This window comes from Lacerta agilis, chromosome 15, assembly GCF_009819535.1.
Source record: "Lacerta agilis isolate rLacAgi1 chromosome 15, rLacAgi1.pri, whole genome shotgun sequence".
Classification (NCBI taxonomy): domain Eukaryota; kingdom Metazoa; phylum Chordata; class Lepidosauria; order Squamata; family Lacertidae; genus Lacerta; species Lacerta agilis.
The window spans coordinates 14,626,898-14,642,151 of NC_046326.1; the positions used below are offsets into that span (position 1 = coordinate 14,626,898).

Sequence of the window (15,254 nt, forward strand, 5' to 3'; positions counted from 1 at the left end):
TGCTGCCACTGTTTGTCAGAGCTGGGGAGGGAGCAACCTGCAAGGGTCAGCAGTGGTCGTTGTCGTTCCCTCCCCCCTGCAAGCCCATCACAACATTGTGCCTCTTCCTCATCCCAGGACTGACTGAGAATATCTTCTTGAGTAGGTGTGCTATCTTTCCATCACTCATGCATCTCTCACTCAGAGGAACATGGCATTGCATGGTCCTAGTCACACCTCCCTCCCTCCCTCCCTCCCTCCCAAAAGCTCATTGTGCTTAACTCACCGGCTGCCCAGAGCCTGGGCTAGAGCAGAAGATGGTGTACTTCCGGATGATTCCGTTGGGTTTGGTGGGGGGAAGCCAAGAGACCACCACGCTGCTGGAGGAAGAAGGGACCGCTTTGATCCCAGCAGGAGGACCAGGAACTGGGTGAGAAAGAATGAGAGAGGGGAGAGTGACTCTTGAGGAGCAGTTTGGATCACAGCAGGTCCTTCCTTCCCAACCAAGCAGTGCAACAGCCTACAGGTGGAAAAGGGAGGTTCTGCAGGCTGAACAGGTCGCTCCCAGAGAAGTCTGCATCTTCTGAAAATTCCTACAAAGGTGGCCCTGTGGGGGTAGCACACCTGCAGTACCTGGGCAGCTAGAGGGCAGGAGAGCTTATCGGTTCCTCTAGGACAGCCATTGCCAACCTGGCGCTACAACTCCCATCATCGTGCAGCCTTGATGGCTGAAGCTGATCAGAGCTGTAACATCTAGGGGGCACCCCATTGACCAAGGCTGCTCTAGGAGGTGCGCCTGTTTGGATTTTCACACTCCACAGGTAGTTCTGCATTGGAGGCCAAGGAATAACACACAGAGGCACACACCCTTTGCATTGACTTTTAATCCCCGTGCCTTGGATCCTTGTTCCCCCACACCCCCCACACCATCCTTGCAGGCAGCCAGAAGGATCTTCCTTGCATCTGATGCCTCCATGAGGATGGCAGGTCTGAGATTTCAAAGCCACTAGGCTGTTCCCTGCCACAGGACTAGGCAGGCTGAGGGGCACCTGGGAGCAGCTTAATGGACTCCAAAGTAGGCCAGGCAAGCGGTGTAAATATTTAAGCAACGAGGGGCTCCAACAAGGGCTTCTTGTGCTGCTCCTCGCTGATGGTGCCAGAGGCAGCTGAGGAAGGCTGACCTGGCCAGTCAGGGTGAAGGAAGGGCTCCTAAGCCCACAGACCTGGGGGAAATGCATGGAGCAGGGCAGATGGGGGAAATGGTGCAGCTTTAAAGACGTAATAAATGAACAATACGTCAATAAGCAGGTTGGGAAAGTGATTTATGTACTGGATATTCAGAATTTTCAGCTTGTATCTAACTATTTTATGTTTAAGTTTTGTGTACCAATTTTATATTGTATAATTTAAAAAATGGGGAGGCATGGAGGGGAAGTATTTATATTACCGTATTTTTCTCTCCATAAGACACACTTTTTTCCTCCTAAAAAGTAAGGGGAAATACCTGTGCATCTTATGGAGCAAATGGTGGTCCCTGGAGCTGAATTGCCCGGGGGCCAAAAGCAGATTGTGCTTTTTATTTTAGAAAGAGAAAAGGGAGTGTTGAAAGGACCCCGCTCAGCAGCTGATCAGCAAGAGATCGGGAGAGAGATAAGAGTCCCGGCTCCCTTTCAGCCCCGCCCTCCTTTGTTGAATGTGCTGCAGAGGGAGGTTGTTTGTTTCCCCAGGACATGTGACTGGCTGATTAGATTATCTGTCTACAAACAGTAGAAATGGCTCCCTTTCCTTAAGATTTTTTCAGAAATGTGAGTTAAACCCCATAAAAATGGGGCTTTTGCTTTCCCCCCTTTGCAAAAAAAGCTGCAAAACCTTTAGCTGATCCTAAAAAAAAACACCCAGGGCTTTTCCCTTTGCAAAAAAAGCTGCAAAACCTTTAGCTGATCCTCAAAAAAAAACCCAAAAACAAAACAAAACAGGGCTTTCCCTTTTGCAAAAAAGCTGCAAAACCTTTATCTGATCCTTTAAAAAGGCCTTTTGCCTTTGCAAAAACAGCTGCAAAACCTTTAGCTGGTCCTAAAAAAAAAACCCCAGGGCTTTCCCCTTGGCAAAAAAGCTGCAAAACCTTTAGCTGATCCTTTAAAAAAAAGGCCCTTTGCCTTTGCAAAAACAGCTGCAAAACTTTTAGCTGATCCTCAAAAAAACAACAACAACAAAACCAGGGCTTTTAGAGGAAGAAAACCAGAAAAATGATTTTTTTTTTTTCTTGTTTCCTCCTCTAAAACTGAGGTGCGCCCTATGGTCCGGTGCGTCCTATGGAGTGACAAATACGGTATTTAATTTTTATACCACCCTTCATCCAAAGATCTCAGGGTGGATCTCAGCACAAAAACACAAAAAATGCATAATAAAAGCAAGAACAAAAGCAAAACCAACTCAAAACCACCACCCGCTCCTATAAACACATTTAAAAGGACATAGAATGTTAATCAGTCGAAGGCCTGGTTGAAGAAAATGTTTTCGCCTGGCGCCTGAAGTAAAATGGTTAGGCCACCTGCCCCACACCCACCCAAGGCCACTGCAGAGGCAGGGAACCCTTTCCCCCCTAGGAAGGACTGTGGAACCATGGCAAATGTCAACTGGGACCATGCCTGGATATGGGCAGAACCAAAGCCTAAAGTGGAAGGGGCCACCTTTCTCTTTCATTTCCTCTTCCCCCTCCCCATCCCCACCCCACCCTGCACTCCACTCCACCCACCTCTTCCCCCTCCCAAACCCAGAGCAGGACGAGAGGGACCCTGATCTAACTGTGATAAAGGGCCTGAGGGCCATGGGCTTCTTACCAGTGCTTCACTGGTTGCTGCAGACCTCTCCCCAGCCTCCCAAACCTGAGAACTATTTTTAGAGATGAAACAAACATTGCTAACATGTCCTAACTGGGAATTCAGAGGTCGGATGTCAAACCTCTCCACAAAAGAATGCCAGAAAAGGCCTGAAGCTGGATCAGACCGACAGGGGCATTTAATAAATAATAATAATAATAATAATAATAATAATAACAACAACAACAACAACAACAACAACAACAACAACAACAACAACAACAATAATAATAATAATAATAAACTGGGATAGCTCAGTCGGTAGAGAATCTCAAGGTTGTGGGTTCAAGCCCCACATTGGGCAAAAGTTTCCTGCATTGCATAGGGTTGGACTCGATGACCCTCGTGGTCCTGTCCAACTCTACAGTTCCATGATTCTAATAGTCCAGTATCCTGTTCTCACAGTGGCCAAACAGGTGCCTCTTCCAAGAAGCCCCCAAGCAGGGCCTGGGTGCCACAGCGTTACTCTTTCCACATATGATTCCCAACAACTGATATTCAGAGGCAGGCGGCCTCTGACCGTGTCCCAACTTGCCCTGCACACTGCCTGCTTTGTGCTGCTGGAGGAGGAAGCTGAAATGATACTGCTGGTAGCACAGAAAGGCAACTTCACGAAGCCTGGCAAACGAGAGAAACACAGGGAGCTGCCTTACACAGAGTCGGAACACTGGTCTGTCTAGCCTCACTGCTGTCTACTCGGACTGGCAGAGGCTGCCAGGGTTGGAACTGGAGCCTTTTGCATGCAAAGTGTCTGCAATGCCGCTGAGCCACAGCCCTTCCCCAAAAGACGGCACTGGCCAAGGCTGTAAGAAGGGGGAGCCCAGCAGCCTGGATGTGTCTACTCCAGAAGGCAGAGAAACTCTGCATGCAGCAGCCCAGGTCAGAAGAAGGTTTCAAATGCTGGCTTAAAACAAATTACGTAAAAACCAGTACCTCACACAAGGCCACCATGTCAGCAACTGGACAGCCTCAACTGTGTGAAGAGTCAGATTCAAGTGCCAGAATGTGGAGCTCCACCAAGAAGATGCCTGTTTTCAGCAGGGCACTGCATGCATAAGCAGTGTCACAAGATGCTCAGGATGCTGAATTCTGACTGCACAATCCGCTCCCACATGATGCGTCGCGGATGTGCAGAGTACAAGCACACCAGAGCTCCCCACTTCAAAAAATGCATCTGTGCACCAGCTGACCTGGGCAAGGAAAGGAGGCAGGGAATGGCCAAGTGAGTGAACAGCTGCACTCTTGGATCTCTTCGTGCCAATCAGCCACAGACCATCTGCTTGTCCAAGCAGCCTTTGCCCCAGCAGAGACCCATTTGTGGGAAAACAGTACAGATGTAGTTGCTCTGGCAAAGGATACAGGGAGGCTGGAACTCTGGCGGGACATTCCTGAGTCTCTGTTGGGACTGGCTAAGGAAACAGGGGACTGGGAATGGGAAAACATCAGTGCCTTTCCAAGTGGGATGACAGAATGATCAAAAAATGCCCTTCCTAGCTGCTTCTCTAGCAGAAGGACCCTTGGCAGCATCCAGCAGAAACAAATGACAGGACAGGAAATCATCCTCACCTCAAGGGCACGAGACAACAGCGGCTGCACCCCCAGAGTCATCCACAGGAGCTGCAGGACTCATTTCCCAGGCCCTTCCCCAAAGATTTTATTCCTGGCTCCCACCCCATGCCACATGCCCTGGCTTCTTGCAAGGCACACCCTTAACACCCATGTGTTCCAGGAATTTGGCCCTGGTGCCAACATCAAGCACACCCTGACCTTTCCTTCCTGCAAAACCCAGGAAAAGCAGGGGGAGGCAGCAGAGCGCCCCTCTGCAGAGATGTCCTCAGCTGAAGTTGGTGGTCATCTACTTTGGTCTACAACATACCCCTGACCATCTGCTTGGACCTCAAATGGTGGATCCTGCTAGTTTTTCCTGCTGAGCTTCTTGGTTGTTAAGGAGGATGCTAGGTGTTTAAAGCAGCCAGCCGGGGGGGGGGGGGCTGGGAAGCACCACATGCCAGGGACAGGGTCTGCTTTGACTCCCCAGCAGCTCCACTAAAGAGAGGACCAAGAGAAGAGTACAGCAAGGACAAAACCCTCTGAGCTCCAGCAGGAGGCCTACAAAGGGATGCTTGGCAGGTAAGGGAGGGCCACACCCGGTTACTCCTGCAGATATACGGTACCTGCAATCATCCCTGCAATATGCAAAAGCACCACTACCCATCTACTTTGTTTTCTTTTCTTTTTTAAAAAAAGACATTGCAGGGAACCCCAGAGGTACACATGGCAGAGATGCCTGTATTGTCTACTGTGGGCAATGTGTTCCTGTGAACCCAGACAGTCCTCGCATCCCTAGTTGTCGGACTAGGAGTTGCTCTCAGTGGAGCATCCCCTGCCCTCCTCTGCTGCTGCTCTCTCCCCATTGCTGCCCCATGGTCCCTCTTTGGATGGGGGAAGAGACTCTGAAGATGCAAAGCATCTGGTTCATGTAGCCCCGCCACCAAGTCCGACTTCCAGCTCAGCTCACGCACCTAAGCTCAGGCTTGACAAAGCAGAAGCCCAGGAGGACCAAGGGCAGAAGAGGGGGTGCAGAGAGAAAACAGTGACACAATTTGTTCTGGCAGAAGCAGGCGCTTCAGTCTCATGGCTGAGGCTGAATGAGACAGATTTTAATTTTAAATGAGGGCACTGAGACCTGAGCTGACTGGGATGATCCAGCTGGGGAGGAAGGGGTGGTACTTAAGCCACTCAACCACTCCATGATATGGAGATGTGGGCGGCGGGGAGGGGGTGGCAGTGGAAGGGAGTGAGTCTGGCGCAGACCCAAGACAAAACCTACAACTCCAGTCTTGCCTGCCATTTGGGCGGAGAAAGGGGCCAGAGAGCAGCAGAAGGAAGCCAAGACTTCAGGGCTGAGCACTCGTTGCAGCCCACTTGACAAGAGACTCCAAGCAGGACAAAAGGAAGCACCTGGCAGAGCCTCTCATCCTGCAGAAGCGGGGGGGGGGAGCCCTCCTCCATTTGGCATCTTCCCCACTATAGTGGCTCAGACCAGGAACCAGGCTCATTTCAGACTGCTGCTCCCAGGGCTCCCAAGCAAGGGCTCCCAGGCTCCTCCCTTTGGCTGAAGCCCCAAGGAAGGTCCCTGTGACTTGTCCACAAGGTGGATCATCCCCACTTGAACAGGAAAAGAGCAAAAAACCAGAGCCATGTCTGGGTGAGGAAAAACTCTGCTTAGCCCTTCTCAGATACAGCCAACCCCTCTGCGACACACAATGGGTTGATCTTGCAAAATTCAAAATCATGAAAACCATGGTGCCCCACCCCATCCCCATCCTCCTGCCAACGATGAATTCTAACCACTTATTTCCCTTCACTATCCCACCCTTCCCTCAAGGCCTTCTTCATTCTGCCCTGCAGGCCAGAGTCTCAGCTGTCCTGAAGAAAGCAAAGGCATGTGCCCTCTGCTTCCCCGCAGGGTGTCACCTGCAGCCAGCAGAGGCAACTGACCTGGCAGTACTAGGAGAGCCCCAGTGAGGCCCTTTGCCAGAAGGAGATCCATCCTCCATGCCTGGCAGCAAAGGTGAGTGAAATGGCAATCAAACTTTTCCCCTTTCCTGGATTCAACCTGCACCAGGCTTCTGGTACTTCCATTCACAGTCCAAGCTCAACCCTCTTACTTCTAATTAACACACACTATTAGCATAAAGTTGCTGGGGTGGAGAGCACATACTAGCCAAGGATGGCAAAAAGCTTTGTCCACCTATGTCAGGGAACTGTCCCCGATGCAGCGCAAGGTGGTGGAAGGGCTCTCCGGATGCTACAGAGAGCCCCAGTCCCACCTTGCCAGCAGCACCTCCTCTGGTAGCGAAAGAAGCAGTGAGACGTCCAGCAAGGAGGGGCAGAGTTCACAGGGGAAAGGGAATAGAGGCTCTGGGGATGCAACAGAGACCCAGCACTCCCCCAGTTCCGAGGGGGATACAGGGGAAACGCAATTTCTGTCGCCCCAAAGACTTCGTGGGGTGAAAAGAAAGGATGGAAGGTGGGGTTTTCGTATACCCAAACTCTTTTGTTGGGGTCAGAACCGGAAGGGGCCATTCCCGGATTCTGACACCCGCTTGATACAGACATGAACTTTTAAGCTCTGCACTGTACATAGTTTGCACAAGAAAATCTTTAAAGGAAAAAGTGGAGTCCTGGCTGCTTACTCATGAGCAACTAACCAAGAAACTTACAACCTGCTTTGAGGTTTTCTGAAAGAAGTGGACACTGAAAGCTACCTGAAATTTCCCATTCTTTCCTGGCCTGCAGAAAATTAGTAATAATCATAGTAGTAGCAGTAATAAGAAGCAGCATCTCTTCAGCAGGGGACAGGTTGGGGCAAGAGGGAGACAGAACTGGGCAACAAGTCACACACACCATACCCTCTAAGTGTCCCTGTTTTCTAGGGACGTCCCTGATTTAGAGAAGCCATCCCAGTTTCTGATTTGATCCCAAAATGCCCCACTTTTCCTTATTTTAATCAGAGAAATGTTGGCGGGTATTGAATAGAACGTCCCTATTTTCATTGGGACATTGTTTTTATATATGTTGGAAGCTGCACAGAGTGGCTGGGGCAACTCAGTAAGATGTGTGGGGTATAAATAGTGAAATTATCATTATGGAATGGGACATCCCTATTTTCATCGGAGAAATGTTGGAGGGTATGACACAAGACACATACAGAGCAAGGAACCATTGTCCACTTCTAATAAACAAGAAGCTGCATGGACAGGCAGCAGCCAGCAGAGGGCAGCAGGCTGCCACGACTTTTGTATGAAGGCCAATGAAGAGAAGCTATGGCCACATCCAGGAACCTCTCCAATCTCTCTCTCTCTCTCTCTCCCACACACACACACACACACACACGCTCAGAGTCCAACGCTTACTGTCTTCCTTGGTCTGGATGTGGAGCACGTTGCTGCGGACACCGTCACCAGCCTGGGTGTAAGCCAGGACCTGCACGCTGTAGTTGGTGAACTTCTCCATGCCACGCAGCTCTGCTCGCTCCCGGACGGTGGTGATATTCTGCATCTCTCCCCACTCTGTATGGAAAGTAGAAGAAAGTCAGGCCGGCAGACGTTTCAGGGGCTGGGAACACACGAAAAGGCAGGTAGGTCCCCTATTCCCTCCCCGCCTCCCCTTGTAGCCAGTTCTACTGGCACAAAGACTGCAGAGCCTAGAAGGAATGAGGGCCTTTGTGTATAAGAATCATACTAGGGATGATAGTCATGCGCCATCACTATTGTTCTGCAGAACCTCTGAAAGGCTCTGAGAGCGTGGCATTGCCAACTTACCTCCATCCATGTAGAGAGACCAGAAGATGACACGGTATCCCTTTAGGACACCGTTGAGGGTGCTCCTTGGAGGCTCCGACCAGGAGATCACAGCCACATCAGAGGTGATGGACAAGGCCCTCACATTTTCAGGCGGTTGGCTGGGCACTGAGAAGAGAAAGGCGGGTCAGGGAAGGGAGCGCAACCCTAAGTCACCATTGCTGCTGCAAACGCTGCACAGGCAGCTCCTCCTCCTTGGCGCCCGTCATATAGAGGAGAGGGTTGCGCCTGCCGGGCTCCTCCTGCTCACTCATTCATTTGCAACAACAGCCCCCCAAAAGTTCCAGAAGTCCCCTGTGCCAATGTCACAGCTCATCCGCTGGCGTATATATTTTTACAAAAAAAAAAAAACCAATTTTTTTGAGAGAGAGAAACCTCGAGAAGGAAGAAAAGAACGAAAGACGGAACGAGGAAGGCAAGCAAGCGGGATAAAGGTAATGAGATCCCACTGCCCCCAAAGACAGAACTCTAATTTTTACGAGCATTTAAATGATGATACATCATCCTAATGATCTGCTTTGAAAATGATTATTGTTTCATATTACTTAGGTGTAAAACTGTAAGCACCGTGTAATTAGGGGCCGGGTGCTATAAACTAATAGAGAGTCCGTTTGAACAAAATGAAGGTAATATAATTATGGAAAGACACTATTGCTAAAACAGGGACCCTTGAATACCCCAGGAGGAGTGCTAATCTAGCCAGGAAATGATCGTGCTCTGACAGGCTAATGAGGGCCTTAATTAAGTATGAAAAACTGCTGAGCAAATGGAGGAAGAAACTTTTATGTTGCTTTTAAAATGACTCCAAGGCCAGTGCTGATCTCTCCCTGGCGAAACCCCGGAGGAGGTGCTTCATGGAAGAATCCTGGGAAGAAGAAGAGGAGGAGGAGGAGGAGTAGCAGAGGCAGCAGCTGCCATGACTCGCCCAGCTGCAAGAGCCGCCTTTCCCAAAGGCTGCGCCACTGATCAGCATGCCCAAGAGAAAGGAGGAGCCATTCAGCTCAGGAAGCCCAGCCACCAGCCAGTCAGAAAGAAGTACACACGCGACAGTCAGAGATGCCTTCTGGGGTCCAGGGGCCACAGAAAACTAGCCACAGTACTGGAAACACATCTGCCTCTGAGCACCATCCCTTCTATGCTCAGAGAACTGACAACCATATGAGAAAGGAGTTATCTGACCACAGTGAAGACACAGGATAGTTTATAACGTGATCAAGCTTGGAAACAGGCAGGAGAGCTACCACTTGCTATTAAGTGCCCCCCCCCACACTCAGCCATCCCAGCAACCTCACTGCCCCTGGATTTAGAGCAGCATTGGCAGGGCAAAGAGCCGCCTGACCAGATGGCTATTGCAGCTAGTGAGACCAACCGTGTGGCTTGGCTTGCCCTCCTGGTTCATTTTTCACACACACCCCCCACCCCACACACAAGGTAGCAGGGAGGGGTGCCATACATTTGCAAGAATCTGGAAGCCCCCTGCCAATCAAGAGTGGGTTGAGAAGTCCAAGTGCAGTGCTCCCCCAAGCCCCACCTTCTTCAAACAATGGAACAAAGAGGAGGCTTGCACATGCTGGAGCTGGGAGATTGGAGTTTAGCTGAAATCTGAGAGTCGGCGCTTTGATGTGTCACTCGGCTTGGATGAAGGTGTGCGACCGACTACGGAAACCTTCGGCGGTACTGCAACATCTGGTGCAAGTGGGAAAGTGCTGTGACACCTCATACAAACCCTGGCCTTTCCCAAGACAAGGAGAAAAAGATCCTCAGAGCAGCCTGGGGACTTATGGGCACTCACCATCCTCCAGCGTTGTGGCGTTGATCTCACTGGACGAGGGGCCAGTGCCTGCACGGTTGAAGGCCTGCACCACAACACCATACTGGGCAAATTTCTTCAGGTTGTCAAGGGTGTAGACCTCGCTGTCCCCTGTGGCCTTCATCTCAACAATGCTGTACTGCCCGTTGCTTCCAGGGCTGTTCTCCCGGTAGCCAATTTGGTAGCCGCGGATCACCCCGTTCTGGAGTTCCTTCTTAGGGGCCTGCAGAGGTAGAGAGTGCATAGAAATACTGTGGGATGGGGGGACAGAGGGCGGAAGAGTGTCCCAGGACAACCTGCAAGCCTGCAGGTTTTGGGTGGGTAGGAGCTTCTCTTTCCAGAACCCAGTCTTGACTTAAAAAGTTGGAAAATAACCCAGCCTCTGCTATGAAGCACCCATAATAAATGCATTCTACAAATTTAGAATTGTTTCCCCCCCCATTCCAGTTTCCTTAACCTGACACAATTGCTTTGTGGACTGTATGCCTGCATGTGTGTTCAGAGTGGAGGGGACACACTTATTGCTCTTGTGTTGTAGCCTATATTTGTAGCTCTAGACAGAAAGTTGAAGGAATAGATGAGTTTTCAGAAGGTGTTTAAAAACTGAAACAGAATCCCTGTTGGCAGAATATTTCATAAGACTGGGCTGATGAAGATAAGGCTCCATTTCGTCAGAAGTTGTTCCAAAACTAGATGATTTGGATTGGAGGTGGAAAAACCCCACACAAAATCCCAAACACAACCAGGTCTGCCGGCCTTAAAAATGCAGAAGACCAGGTCTAAATCGATCTTAACAATATTTCTTTGAAGCATTAACAAATCAATAGGGCTGATTGCAAATTTATGTTACAAAGCTGGAGTGATCCATCTTGTTGAAACAACCTTAAAGCAGAGTGACTTATGCTTCAAGTGAATCTTATTTTTCATTAATCTGTTTTTCATCACTGGAGAGGCGGAAGCAAGCAAGAGATGCTGGGACCCTAAATTTACCGACTGGCTGCTTCATTTTGATTCCTAACTCGCTAATCAATTTTATTTTTCATTATACAGCTTCTGGAAAATAAATCAGAGCCTAAATTTTATCGACCTTTGCCTGAGCATGTTGTAGGCAGGCAACTCGAAGCTTAACATTTCTGTCCTCGCCTCCTGCTCCATCCTTGCCCTGATTTCACATGCAAAATAAAAATAAAAATAAAAATAAAAATAAATAAATCTGTGGAAGAATGAGAATCTGGCAAAGGTGAGATACCTGCATGGTGGCTTACCTCCACAGTGAGGTTACCCAGGCCAAGCCTGCCATGAAGGCAGAGTGCAGGGCTATGGTCCAAAGAGGCCCTGAGTCCAAATCTCCACTTAGCCATGAGCTCAGCGGGTCACCCCCGCATAAGCCTTAGTGCTTGGGGGGACTTTTGCCCCAGTCCTGGCCTCAATGCAGACAGAAATGGCACTGGAACCTTCACACACACCTCTAGCCTGGCTTTCTTCTTGTCAGAATAAGCCTAGCCAGCATAGGAAGATGGCACAGCAAAGTGCCTCCCTTTCTGCTTTGCAACAGACAATGGGAGTTCAAATAAAGGAAGCATCCTGCAGATTTACTAGTTGCTTTGTTACCAAGGTCTCCTTTACACTTAAAAACAAAAACATAAATGCATTATATCATTAACATTTCATATAAATCATGAACATTCTCATATGAGCACATACAATTCACACACACAAGAACAACCCCAACACCATCACTATAGCAGCCAGACTTTGTCAGGGAGTGGCTAGACAATGAGGAATAGTGGGAGGCTCCATCCAGAGAACCCTCTTGGGAAGCCTCAGAAGAGGAAGGCTCTGAGCCAGGAGAGTGGTGGTGGGATACGGAAGACAGATCAGAGGATGGGGGAGGGGCAGAATGGTTGGATACTGAACAAGCAACAGGCTTGAGTGAGAGAGAGGAAGAAGAGGCAGAAAGCACGGCAGGTACAGGACAGACAGCTGAGGAGGAGGTGGGGGCTGAGGCTGCAACAGATTGACAGGAGCCTGCCAGTCCTACTGTATTCAGCTCGCCTCTCCCCTTGACTCCAAGGTCTCAGAGACTTTTGCATGTAGCAGAAGAATGAACACAGAGGGCACAGGGGAGCCCTCCCCGAAGGAGTTTAAGACTGCAGGGGAAACAGCTGGATGGAGAGGAGACTTAGGGCAAAGTGGGAGGCCCAGATCCCCAGCTCTGGCAACTTCTTTACCAGGGCAGTCTCACTTTAGGTTTCTCCGTTTCCTTGAATAAAGAGACAACTTTACTGCTCGTCTCTGAGTTTCCGTGCTGACATGCAGCTGAACCAGCCCTGACATCCACATAGTAAACGATTCAAATAAGTAACTAGCATCTGAACATGCACATACCTTCCAAGTGACCTGGATGCTCTGGGATGTCATTGGCTGCAAGGTGACATCCATGGGGGGACCATCTGGAGCTGTGAAAGTAGAGGTGGCGTCACAAAGATGCCTTGTTTTTTACATCAGCATGGTTTTACTTTTTTATGGTGCTTTGTATTGTTGGTACACCGCTTAGAAATTTGAAAGAAGAAAAAAACATTAAGCAGCTGAGAAGTACTTTTATTAAGGCACAATGAACTTCGGTGAACTAGAATCTGCTTTGTCCACAAAAGGCTCTGCCATAACAAGGCGCCACAAGAGTCTCTGTTACTGTTTTTCTGCAGGCTTTACTCTGTATGGCTGAGAAGCAGAATGCCCTACTAAATATTATTTGCACAGGCAACAACTGCCACTGGACGTTTAGGCACTGATGTGTTTGCCTCATGTCACATAATTTGCAAGCATGACCAATGCGTGCCAGAAAGTGGCAGGTGGTGTGTACACACACACAAAAACCTAAAAAGTAGATTGAACATTCCTACATAGAACGCTACTGCTGTAGTCTTGTGATGGAGCTAAGACTTCTCAGGGTGACATCGTGTCCCAGGATTCTTAATCAGAAAAGCAATGGTGATAGCTCTGTTCAAAAGGAGAGTGCCTCCTTTCAGCATAGCCAGGACCATGGCCAGCATCCCACAGGGCCAGGAAATGTGCTCTCCAAATGCTGATCCTTCTACAGAGCAGGAAGAAGAGTTCTCAGGCTAAAGCAGGAATCCTGCTGAGGTCCAGCTCTGAGGTTCTTCTGGCGGCTCCCTCACTGTGAGAACAAAATAGAAAATTCCTTTCAGTAGCACCTTAGAGACCAACTGTGTTTGTTCTTGGTATGAGCTTTCGTGTGCATGCACACTTCTTCAGATACCTGTGATAAGTGAGGTTACAGGGAACCAGGCAGAGGGCCTTCTCGGTAGTGGCACCCACCCTGTGGAACACCCTCCCAACAGATGTCAAGCAAATAAACAACTATCTGACTTTTAGAAGACATTGGAAGTCAGCCCTGTTTAGGGAAGTTTTTAACGTTTGATGTTTTATTGTGTTTTTAATGTTCTGTTGGGAGCCGCCCAGCGTGGCTGGGGAAACCCAGCCAGATGGGTGGGGTATAAATAATAAATTGTTGTTGTTGTTGTTGTTGTTGTTGTTAATTTTGGGTTCATCTTCCCTCTTTCCCACCTTTTCCCCATCACCAGGGTCACCGTATTAATTACCTGTTTGAGTTTACAGCAAGCTGTGCAGGATGGGTGGGTGGGGGTTAGAGAGTGAGCTGCAAGCTGAAGTCAGGCAGGTTGAGGCCTGCCAAGGAGGCATGAGGAAAAGTACCTGCTTCCTCAGTGCTAATGGTCAGCTCCTTGCTGGGTTCGCTGCGGCCAATCTTGTTGAAGGAGTACATGCGGATGCTGTAAACGGAAGCCGGGTGGAGGTCCACAATGTTGGCTTGGTTAATAGTTGGGGAAATGTTGCGAGTCGATTGCTTAAAATCCCAAGAATCTGGAAGGAAGAGGGAGCTAGTGAGGGACGTGCAGCCCACCATTCACACCCAGATGTATAGCAGAATTGTATGTGCTGAGCTCCTTGCCTTCCCCTATGACCAGAACTCGCGGTTTGAGGTGATGCACTGGGGGGGGGGGTGAGACTTGGCAGTGGCCCCTGCTTCTCCTTGTGTTTGCATACAAGGAGATCCAAAACTGTGATATGGTAATGGTCAAATGCCTTTCAGATTTGTTGCAAGGATTAGAACAAGGATGTTGTGGGGGTTTCTTGAACATTTGAAAGTACCATACACATTCTTTTTGTTGCTGATGTTATTAATTCTGCTTATTTGAGGGCGAAGGTGTGAAGTGGGGTGTCTGATCCACTCACAGCCCTGATTGTCCTAGATCCAACACAGCTACTCATCCTTACTTTCAACACCCTCCGTGGCCTTGCCACCCACTCATTCTTCGCCCTCGACTTCTCCAGCTGCCCCAATGCACTCTTTGCTTCCCCCCCCCCCATGGCCCCAGCTACCTCCCCTTGGGTTGGCAATGGCATTGGGGAGTGGGGGAGGTAGACACTGGCTATTGTTGTGAAGGAGGGTGTGGTGCCAGAGCAGATTAATAGGAACCAGCAGCTTTGGTAAAACAGAGGTGCTGCTTTTAAGACACAGGAGCCTGTTTCTGATGGTTCCTGGGCAGCAAGGGCTTGGGTTGCAAGGCCAAGTGCCTGTTCAGCTGGAGGTATTCTTTGGAAAATAGAAGCGCCTTTTCCTGACATGTCACAACAGTTTTGTCAGAGACAGTACACTTTGCTGGGGGTCGCAAGTGAGGAGAGCGCTGTTGTTGCGTTCAGGTCCTGCTTGGCGGCTTCCCAGAAGAGGTATCTGGTTGGCCACTGTGAGAACAGGATGTTGGACCAAATGGCACCATTTGTTTGATCCAGTTTATGTCCTATGGGATGAGGGGGGTGGAAGGGGGCTTTCGCTATGCAGTTTTCCAACAACACTTTTTTTATTGCCAACGTTATTTAGTTGTCCTCATCTTACTCAGCATCCTACAACACCAATGCAAGGCAAGAAGCCCCCAGTTCAAATTGCACTTTGGTCTCAAGACAAGCCTCTCTCTCTCTGAACTTCACCCCTCCCTCCGCAGCACATTACCAAGCCGCTGCTGCTAATAAATGTAACAACAGCATTTCTTCCAAATATTACTGAGATGAGGTTCGCGAAGCATCCTGAAGTGCACACGAGTCGTGTGCTTGGCTCCTTCTCCAAAGCAGAAACGAAGCTGCTCATTCAGTGCTGCCTCCCTTTGCACCCAAGCACACTCA

At 49.4% G+C, this 15,254-nt stretch overlaps 1 protein-coding gene across 1 annotated transcript in view; it reads right to left on the reverse strand.

Moving 5' to 3' along the window:
* The window catches only part of DSCAML1 (DS cell adhesion molecule like 1), a 168,033-nt gene that overhangs the window by 15,806 nt on the left and 136,973 nt on the right, over positions 1–15,254 (reverse strand). Inside the window, exons 15-20 of the mRNA XM_033171598.1 lie at positions 13,770–13,937; positions 12,423–12,493; positions 10,017–10,257; positions 8,186–8,332; positions 7,778–7,933; positions 266–405 (exon numbers count right to left, since the gene is read on the reverse strand). Coding sequence (XP_033027489.1) covers positions 266–405; positions 7,778–7,933; positions 8,186–8,332; positions 10,017–10,257; positions 12,423–12,493; positions 13,770–13,937 — 923 coding nt within the window. The remainder of the gene's footprint in view (positions 1–265; positions 406–7,777; positions 7,934–8,185; positions 8,333–10,016; positions 10,258–12,422; positions 12,494–13,769; positions 13,938–15,254) is intronic.